Source organism: Bacillus rossius, chromosome 10 (genome assembly GCF_032445375.1).
Source record: "Bacillus rossius redtenbacheri isolate Brsri chromosome 10, Brsri_v3, whole genome shotgun sequence".
Taxonomy (NCBI): domain Eukaryota; kingdom Metazoa; phylum Arthropoda; class Insecta; order Phasmatodea; family Bacillidae; genus Bacillus; species Bacillus rossius.
Window position 1 is genome coordinate 26,295,916 of NC_086337.1, and position 10,854 is coordinate 26,306,769.

The window sequence follows — 10,854 nt, forward strand, 5'->3', positions numbered from 1 at the left end:
CATCTCATTGTGCTCCAAAGAGCGACACACATCATTTAAACGATATAAATAAACCACAGGAAAATTTAAAGCATCTTTATTCAAGTGTGATTTCATTTTCATGGAATATTACTTCATATACTCGCATAAAAACTCCAATTAATTTGACGCCGTCCCCGCTATCTCTGATTATTTAGACGTGATTTTGGTTTGGGTTCGTGATCTCAGGGAGGATTCGGCCTTGTGGCTAGAGGTAGGGGTCAACGCAGTAGGGCCCCCCGAGCTGTTATGGCCACTCGGGACGCCTGAAGAATAACACAAAATTTAGTTAGTGAATTTAATACAGCACAGCCCAATACATGGTGCTGCCCGTTCTGGCCGTAACGGTTTGCCCGACGCGACTAGTCACACGCGCAGCTCACTTCCTCAGTGGCGGCTCACGGTTTTAATGCGCGTGAGGGGCGGACTTGTACACGTGACGCGATAGTTACAAAAATACACTCTGACATGGCACACGGTATCTTGACGAACAATACACTACACTATTACCTAGCTCTTAGTAAACTGGGCTAGCAGCACGTAGGCCCGTGTCTCCGGCGACTCTACGTGGTGTCTAGGTGTGTCCCAGGGACTGACTCGTTATAAAGTTCGATGGCACGCGTTGCCTGCTGGCTGCCCCGTGCGAGCCAAAACTATGTAGCCGGTAGGCTAGGTTGGGGCGTGAAGCACCGACGTAAATTCACATAAACTCCCCACAGTACTTACGTATGACGTAGAACACTCATCTCGGAGCACTAATTTAATTAAGTTAAGTACCTCATGGTAAATTTAGGCCGACCGCGGAACTGTATGTAAAAAGGTTGAAAAGAAATTACACTATTGAAAACTACATGTCGGTGAAAGCAAAGGTTGAAGGTTCCGCGTTGCGCGCAGTCTGCCGGCCTGGTTGAGCTCTCGAAGGACACTGCCGGTGTCGCCGCGCGCGACCCCCCTCCCCCACCAGCCCTCCCGCGGAAACGTGTGAATTTCGCGGGAAACTGAACCGGCCAGGTTCGGGACAAATCGCACAGTGAAACATGATTTAGCAAAGACTGAATTGTTAATTAATAGAAAATAATGTTTAATAAAACCTGTGGAAAACATAATTATAATAATCTGTTGTAGTGCGGCGGAAGGATATGCCACACCCAGCCGGATCCTTCCGCCGGCACAGCACTCGTTGCACGGCGTTCGCCTCGTCGCACGCACTGCACTTTGCTGCGCGCACGAGCGCGTTCGGTGCACACGTTTTTACGAGACGTTGATGAGGCATAGCGGTCTATGCGACAGAGGAGCATTGGCGGTCGGCGTCAAATTCAAAACCATGTTGTTGCGTATCAAAACACGTAGCACCAATGCATTTTTTTGGTTCTCAATGTGGGCTGGCTCGGCAGATTGTAAATACGGTTGCCATATTGGTACATTCCACGTCAAAGTTTGTTTGGTTACACATTCGCAGCCATGAACTCTATCTGGTTACTTCTATTTCTGTGGTTTTTTCCCTGCCTTTGTTTCGGAATGTTAGATTATGTTTAATCTATAATCTTTGTGTTGATGGTCCGAAAGTAGTTTATTTATTGAAGTAATTTAATTTTGTAATGTGACTTGTTAATATGGTTCTATTGGATAATGAAGGCGTAAGTGACGCTTTTATCTTTAATGAATTAATCTGTTTCTAGCCGGTAATTTAAGTTTTTGAAGTACAATTTTGTTTATTTTCAGTTTTTGGGAGAGTTAACCCGGATGTTCCAGCGTTCGAGGAATAGAGGATCTGTCTACATTACCATGAAGAAATGTATGTCGTTGCTTTAGATCAGTATTTTATAAATAATTTTACGTGAAGTATCTTATTGATAATTTACCTCTGCAAGCTGTCATTCCACGTGTCAATATAGGTTATGTATGTTGACACTACCGATAGAACTCCTTGCATACGTTTGCATTTAAGATATTTTAGTCACAGCTAGTACCTATATTGTAAATGGAACTGATTAAATTATTTTGGCTTTTTGAATTCAGACCTGTGGTATGTTGAGTTTGCATATTTGCTATCCATAACTACTTGTTGTTGTGCTACAGTCTCAAAACGCGCATAGCGCTCACGCACAAAAATTTAACTTACACAATTAGACATCAGATAATTAAACATCAATTGCTTCATTAATAAATAACATGCATATAGGAAAACAGCACTTGCACTCCACACAGTTAGTTAACATATGTACAACTACTTTGTGCAGTGCACGTAATACAATGTGCACCAATAAATGAAATCCATATTTTTGTTTACTATCAATAAAGAATCTACCTTTACTATTGCACCCTTAAGCCTAGGCTACATTCACGATAGCATGCAAACAGCATGAAAATTGCACGGTTTCACATGCTTAGCACAGAATTGAAAGCCACATTAAAAAAAAATTCCTTTTATTTTTGTTGGAAATTTTCATTTTCAATTGTTTGAATTTTGTCATCTCTTATAATATGAAGCTGTTGATTTATTTTTCAATATAGTTTTGAACAATTAGGAATGGTTAACTTCAAAGCTTTGCCTCACAGATAAATATCAATTTAAATTAGTTTCATTTGTTATCTTTGAAATGCACTTATCAAAACATTCGTTAGCTACTCAATACCATTGTTTTTCTATGGGGTAATGTATTCTGATTGGTCATGCACAGAAATTCGGTACACAGTACGAAGTAAAGTTAGCAGTTCAACAACTTTCTGTGTGCCATTTGCATGCTATTTTGTGTTATTTTCCATTGTAGCAGATGCTGTTTGTGTACATTCTACTTCTGTTTGTATGTGCTGTGAGTGTGCTGTTGTGAATGTAGCCTGGCCTTTAATTGAAGTCTGCATTTAGCTCATTGAGAAACTATTCGTGAAAGGATATCAGAATGTTTTAGACACTTAAGCCCGCCGCACACGGTACAATATTCCTTACAATATTGTAAGCTAGGAGTCGTACTGGCTCTACTAGTTTCTTCACTCGAATTCAAACTGGATACTAGTAGCTGTACGAGCTGGTCTACTGGTTTTGCGTAATAGACAGCGTCCTATTTTTGTTGCTTGGTGTGTTCCAATATTTAAGGAGTGGCCAATCAGAACTCACGAAAACAGCACTATGGGTTGGTTACACTTTTAAGCGCGCATGTCGTGATAAACATGGACGGAAAGACGTGGACTATTGGTCCATTGAAAAGTTACATTTGGGGTTGCGTTTTTTAGAGGACGCAATTTTATTTTTTTGATGTGTAGGGGGGGTCAGTGTAAAGCTAAAACCAAGTTTGTGGGGTCGCCACCCTTGTCCCACGGCCGCCATCTTGAAAATAGGGGTTGAAATGGTTTTTACGATATATCTCTTAAACTATTTATTTGATAAAAAAATTTGCTAACATTTTTTGTTGCAAATTAAATTCTCTACAACTTTGGTCCAGTAACTTTTTGTCATAGAACTATAAATAAAAAAGTTATAAGCGAAAATCTTCAGAAATTCGAGAAAAAAATTTATACTTTTCGATATAACTTTTTTTTTATCATTTTACGAAAAAATGATATCTGACCATTTTTGTAGATCTTTTTTGAGGAACAACCTTTATTCGCATCATTTTTTCATTAAGTCAATAGCTAAGGTTTTACAGCGCTCCGAAGTGAGTACTATTTTTCAGTAGGCCTACTCTTAACTATACCTATATTATACGTGTGTACTAATAATACGTCATCAGTTATTGTTTTTTTTTTGTTATTATAACTTTTTTAATTACAAATTTTGCAATATTATTAATAATTAATTATTGACTCTTTTCCCCACCACCCACGAGGTAGAGTCTAGAGGCACGTTTTTTTTTACGTGGTATCCCCAATAGGCATAATCCACGGTGATTTTCTAAATTAGAACTACTCCGTCCTCAGTCGTTTCGATGGACCAGGCTGCGGCTCAGCATCTGATCGGCTTTCTGAATTAAATACCAGTGGGATAACTGGAGAAGGAAGGGGTGTTAATGTCGGCGGTTCATCATCAAAGTCATTTTCATTTATTAATTCTGAGAGTTCCATTAAGTTGCTGCAAGTCTCTCCAGAACAATGGAAGCACACTGCAGAACATTTCAGCCCTGCTTTTCGACATCCACACATCGCTTCACAGTTTCCTTTGCAAAAGAAGCTGATATTCACAGTGCATGACCATTTACCATACAGCCACATAAAATCACAAGGTGTAGGAACAATTTCTTTGGTCGATTGTGTGGCCCTTTCAATTACTGAAACATTTATTTTACTGAGACCAACAGTTTTGCCTTTTGAGTAGGATGCGATAGGAATTAATCCAAGCGTAGATTTAATTGAAGCTGGTATTTTTTTGGATACTCGTGGTAAACTGGTATCATTTTCGATACTGTTATAAGGTGTAACGCATTGAATACCACCCATCGCATGGAAAGTATTTTTACCATCAATTGTATTGCTATTAAAATCAGCATTGTCAAAAACAAACTGAAAAAAAAGAATGAGGTAAGATATTACGTGCCGGACGAAAAGCACAAGAATCTTCGAATAATGAAATGTCATTATAGGATGCGGAGAATCCTAACGATGAAAGAACATCAATAAGATTACTGGAGCCATACTTTTTATACAAGAAAGATCCAACTCCAAGTAGCAGAGGAGAAATAAATGAAGCAGGTCGAGTTGCTGCAATGATAGAGTGAGCAATTGATGTGCACTTTCTTTCCGCTGCATTTAGTGACTTGCGTTTAGATTGGCAAATAATTCCTTTCAATAAAACTGATAAAGTTTCGGGAATTAGAGTATTAACATCCTTTAGAAAACTATCAGAAGGTGGATACTCCTTTGTCTCGTAATACTGTGAACGAATATCTTCCAAAATAATAGCAGCTGCATCTCTAACTATTTGTAATCTCTCTTCACGAACATCATTTTTTTTATGAGAAGGCGGTTTGTTTGATATAATTTTATAAATAAACCCTTTAAAACAGACTATACAATCGTGACCGGATTATGCCTATTGGGGATACCACGTAAAAAAAAACGTGCCTCTAGACTCTACCTCGTGGGTGGTGGGGAAGAGAGTCAATAATTAATTATTAATAATATTGCATAATTTGTAATTAAAAAAGTTATAATAACAAAAAAAAACTGATGACATATTATTAGTACACACGTATAAAATAGGTATAGTTAAGAGTACTGAAAAATAGTACTCACTTTGGAGTGCTGTAAAACCTTAGCTATTGACTTAATGAAAAAATGATGCGAATAAAAGTTGTTCCTCAAAAAATTATCTACAAAAATGGTCAGATATAATTTTTTTGTAAAATGATAAAAAAAGTTATATCGAAAAATATAATTTTTTTTCTCGAATTTCTGAAGATTTTCGCTTATAACTTTTTTATTTATAGTTCTACGACAAAACGTTACTGGACCAAAGTTGTAGAGGATTTAATTTGCAACAAAAAATGTTAACAATTTTTTTTTATCAAATAAATAGTTTAAGAGATATATCGTAAAAACTATTTCAACCCCTATTTTTAAGATAGCGGCCGTGGGACAAGGGTGGCGACCCCACAAACTTGTTTTTAGATTTACGCTGACCCCCCCTCCCCCCCCCCCCCCCCCCCCCTACACATCAAAAAAATAAAATTGCGTCCTCTAAAAATCGCAAGGTAAGGCCTAAAAAATGTAACATTTCAATGGACTATATGACCAACTTCTTTTTTAATAAATGCATACAAAGAAGAGCCTTGTTTGTATGCAGTAAAAAATGTGAATTATCATAATAAAAATTTGTTGTGGAGAATATTCTCTTAACAAAACTAGTAAGGCAGCTAGAATCGTGTGCAGCAGAAACTTGTAGCACGCCTAGTGTTTCAACTTATATCCTACACAGTACAGAAACCAGTAAGCATTCTAGTAAGCAAACTAGTAGAAAATATTGCACCGTGTGCAGTGGGCTTTATTCAACCGGGTCTTTACATACCCTTCATAATATTTTTCTAGACAATAGTGGATTGTTGTGTAACAAGTTGATCAGTTGACAGTATAATACATACAGGAAAAAAATGTGGTTCAGCAGTTGGCTGATGTTATTACTATTGTCACATTTCCACTAAAGCCCCTAAAAGGATACAAGAATGCATGTAAGGGCGCAAACAACTCATCATTTGACGATAAGCTGCATCAGTGATTCTGTAAGGATCTTATAACTATTGGGAAGCTCATAATAAGATTGACTATTTTCACACGTGGCCTAACTTTCAAGGAGCTTTAGGCTAAATTGTGTTTTAAGGAGGTATTTGGAAACAGCTAATGTTGTGGCACTGGTAGCCTAACTGAAATGCGGAAGAAACACACTTGAGGATTATAACATTGATTTGATAAGTATAATTCAAAGGTAAATGGTGAGCATATTTTTGAAATATGTAGTATTTGTTTCTGAGGCAGTTCAATCAAGTTAGTCATTCCTTGTCATCAAAAACTAAACTGTGAAATTAAATACTCATATGTACATAGGTTTGCACCGGGTAATAGTAGCTTAGCTGACAAAATTCAGACTTGAAAATGAAAATTGTGACCATCTTTAATAAAGGATCTAGGAATTAGAATTTTTTTAAGACTGCTTTGTTGTGTGCTGTAGCAAATATAGTCCAAGTTTTATTTTACATTTGTTAATGTTTAATGATTTTTTCTGCGGTTTGTGAACATCCAAGCGTCTGAAGTTATGGAGAGGCCACACAGACAGCTATGCTATGTTCGCTGCACTTGGTTGCCAGACAGGACAGTCTAGTTTGCTATGTCGGAGAGACTCATGCCGTGGGATTCAAGTGATGATTCCGACTATGATAATATTCTGCAGGCTTTCACAACTTCTTGAAGTTAATCTAAAAAGAAATGAATTTGAAGAATTTCCTAATTTGATGAAGCAGTTGCTTGCGAGGACGAAACCAAATTTATGGATTATTTCAGAATAAATACATCTCAGTTTGATAGCATTCCCTTGAAATCAAATCCCAGGCATTATCCTGCATATCTTGCTTCCTATAGTCTTTTGTTGATTCATTCCATAAACATGGGTATTTTCGTACTTCTTCAGTAAAATTTTCCGTCAACATGATACTAATTTAAAGCAAACACAGAAGTACAGCACAATTCAGCGTGAAAACAGATCTTTTTGTTAATCTTCACATGCTTGAAGTCCACAACATTTTATAAAAATAGCGGAGAACCAAACACCTGGCAATGTCGCCAACATAGCGAACATAGAAAACACGGCTTTGTGTGGTCAGTGACACCTGAGATGCAGCTGGCTTGTTTTACTCGTGTAGCGAACATAGCGAGCATAGCTCACTGTGTGGCCGTATCTTTACACTTTAGTCTCGCTAATCTGGACCCCACTTGTCCACACATGTGGTTAAATTGGACCGGATTAAAAAAAAAAGCCTGAATTTACTGAATTTTTTTAATATCCTCTGTTGGCTATGATGTGAAAGTGCGGACAAAGACGTCTGCACATGCTCTTAAAAATTGTACACGTATTTATGGGGGGGGGGGGGGGGGGGGAAATACCTACGTTTTTGTATTTTTACCTATTTAAAACTTTGATTACCTACGTTAATTTTAAGGCAAATTATGTTTATCTAGTCCGGATTAGCTGTGCATCTAGGCTAAATAAATTGGGAGTAGGTTTTGATTCGCTCATTGACAGAGAATCGAAACTCAAAATAATAGATTGACATGCACATTCATCTTGAGTACATTAAAAGAATTACAATTAATTATAAAGTTTAAAGCATTGTCTGCTGAGTGCGTTAACTGGAGACATGTCCCAACCTGTGTTTTAATGATGCTTTTAGGCAAACAGTTGTTTGAAGAACTGCATGCCAGCTACTGACTCTTAACTAATTGGCATGAAAAAAATAGATTCTCACCAATAATTCAAAGTTACATTCGTAATTAATACAGTTATTTTGTAAACAAATTCTAAAATCTTTTGTGAATAGAGTGGACACAAAATGTTAAGCACAATAGCTGTCTGCTCCATTGATTCTTATGGCTTGTCCTAGCCCGGTCAATCCACTCAAATGTTCCGAGATCCTGGTTTCCCAACAGAAGACAAATTAGCTCTTTATGATACATATGCTCGAAAATAATAAAGTAGCCTTGACTCAGTAAAATTATTATATTTTTAGAAACTCCTGTGTTAAAATTTTTTTTGTGCTTGTTTTAAGAGTTATAGATTATACAATATATAGATTGTACAGTGAAATGTAACTTAACTGCAATAACTTCAAAATGTGAGTTAATACACTGTAAAGCACTGAAATGGAACTAAAAACCTGGAATTAATCAAAAATTTACAAAACATTACTATCATAAAAAATGTAAAGATTTTAATATAGTATAGGATACTCAATGAGTGTCACTTATTTAGCATGAAGTTTGTATGCACTAACCAGTTTGTATGGACTAGAGAATAGGAAAAAGCAAATTATATCTTTATCTTTCATTTCTTAATAACTCATCACATTACTGATGTTGATAACATTTCTCATACACACAGATGCTTGCAGATTTATTTTTATTATTCTGAGTAATTCTGTCCTAGACTTGCATACTACACATGTTTTTATTGTTGAAATGCATCATGTACAGCATTATTTTAATGAAGTATGTATTAAGAAACCCTTTAGTGCCATATTTTTTAATAATACTAAGTGTATGGTAAGTATAAACTGTATTTATAGAACTGGAAACATAATACCGGAATTCCCTGTTTTAAAAATGAACTGTCCCAACAATAACAAATACTATGAAATCTTCTCTCTAATAATAGGTGCATGTGTGTGTGAGAGAGAGAGAGAGAGAGAAATCTGGTCATGCCTCACTCTTTCTTTCTCTCTCTTTCTCTTTGAAATGTAATGTAATGTGGTAAGTTACAAGTCACAGATACAGTAAATTCATGTGTAGCGTTAGAATTAGCCTATGCCTGCTTTTTTTCCAGCAGCATCTTTTTGTCATTTGAAAAACAAAATATGGAGATATTAAAGAGTGCATGATATACTCAAGCAGTTTTAATTTGAAACAATTCGAGTATCACGGAACGTTAAGAGGTTCTTGCTATCGTTCCGCAGTAGTTGATCTGGCCAGTGTAAAAGCACTGTGTGTTGTTTGCGTGACGTGCAGTGATGTTGATGCAGATGACGGTCGCACCAAGCCCGACCCGAGGCCAGGGAACAAGCCCCTGCCGGAACCAACCGAGTATTCCTGTCTGATGCGAGCGACGTTGCGAAGCAAGAAAATAGCCACAGTGGTGAGGAGTCCTTTGTCTTGTTAGTTTTAACACGTGCAGTTACGCGCTGGACTCTGAACTGCTCCGGGTAGACCTGTTCAACTTTTGCGTGAGGTCACACTCAAGGCCATCTCTTATTTCCCAGTGTATTTTGTACTTTTTATATGTTGTTGTGTAAATAGAGTTACAACATGTATTGGTTCTGGAAACTCAGTTCGTAAAACGAACATTTAATAAAAGTAAAGTATTCACACCAAAGTTGATATCTTTTAATTATTGTACCGTATTTTACTTTTTTACCCTCAGGATTTGAGGGGTAGATTCAAGGTACGCTTTGTGATTCTAATTTGAGATTTGTATTTGAGAAGATTCAGAGTGCACCCATCGCTACGCTAAAATTTCTAATATTTTCATGTTTGACAAGGGATGTCATCTGTTTTCAAATGTTGTTTGAAAATCATACCACTTTTTAATTTTTTTATTTTTATTTTTATTTTTGTTGTTCCTTGTTCACAGGTTCACCCTAAAGACATCAACAAGTTCCAGTTAGCATATTGCAATGTTTTGAAGTCGAATATGGATGGCTTGAAAAAACTGAAAAAGAAGAAGGTTAAATCGAAAGCGACACAGTGATAATTTAAAACTTGACTGTTGGACAAGATTTTGTGTTCGGGGAAAAGAGGGGGGGGGGGGGGAGTAAAGAGTTTGTTTTTAATGATTTTTTTAATGTGCTCTTTCCAGTTCAACTTCAGAAAGTACAGAAGTAAAAAAAAAAGTATTTTTAATTGTGAATGTAGTTTCAGTGCATTATTGTTATGTACAAAAAATTTTAAATTTAGGTATGTATGTTCCTAAAGCATATGGAACGTTGATTTTTTATTTTTTCTTGGCATTTCAGGTATTTACTTTTTATATGTTTGATTAGTTAAAAAATAAGTGGACTACCTACCCTGATCTATATTTCAGGAAAAAAATATTCATAATTATAGATACTTTAGATACATACAAACTCAAGTTTACAAATATTTATAAATGTGGAGTGTGTGTGTCTGAAATTTGTTTTATGATGTACAAGTAGTATAGCTAACCTATTTTCTCATAAAAAGATGGATCACCTTATTGCTTTTGAAGGTCTTTAATGTCTCCTCCCTGACCACAAATTTGATAAAAATGTGTTTATGTTGTAATTTCACCTTTTGCCCAACCTTTTGTACAAATGAAGTTTGTAACTGATTGTGTTGAAAAATGTTGAAAGTAAATTATGTTGTGGATAAATTTTTTTTGTGAAATTGATTTCAAACATAAGTCGCAATACTATTTCAACATAAAAGAATAGCAATAATGCAATAGTAGTTTGTTCAATGAAACTGGCTTATAGGTTTTACAGTCATGCCTCTTGTCTCTTACAGGACTGTTAACTACTGTAACAATTCTTATGAGAATTTTAAACCACCAATGTGTGGCTGCCATAGAAATACTTTGTGACAGTTTGATCATTTGAAACCACCGATTTGTTTGCTTGGCTGGTA

The 10,854-nt window shown here is 36.3% G+C and overlaps 1 protein-coding gene across 1 annotated transcript; it reads left to right on the top strand.

Annotated features, from left to right (window-relative positions):
- The first annotated feature begins 1,512 nt into the window (after nucleotides 1-1,512).
- LOC134535870 (signal recognition particle 14 kDa protein) lies at nucleotides 1,513-10,600 on the top strand. The gene is made up of 4 exons (XM_063375211.1): nucleotides 1,513-1,655; nucleotides 1,741-1,813; nucleotides 9,234-9,346; nucleotides 9,842-10,600. Exons 1-4 carry the CDS (start codon nucleotides 1,632-1,634, stop codon nucleotides 9,956-9,958), a joined length of 327 nt encoding a protein of 108 aa, XP_063231281.1. The 5' UTR covers nucleotides 1,513-1,631; the 3' UTR covers nucleotides 9,959-10,600.
- Nucleotides 10,601-10,854: the final 254 nt, after the last annotated feature.

Coding starts and splice junctions, on each gene's coding strand:
- LOC134535870 (XM_063375211.1), top strand. CDS start 1,632: ATGGTTCTATTGGATAATGAAGGC. Junction 1,656..1,740: donor TTCTATTGGATAATGAAGGC/GTAAGTGACGCT, acceptor GTTTATTTTCAG/TTTTTGGGAGAGTTAACCCG. Junction 9,347..9,841: donor GCAAGAAAATAGCCACAGTG/GTGAGGAGTCCT, acceptor CCTTGTTCACAG/GTTCACCCTAAAGACATCAA.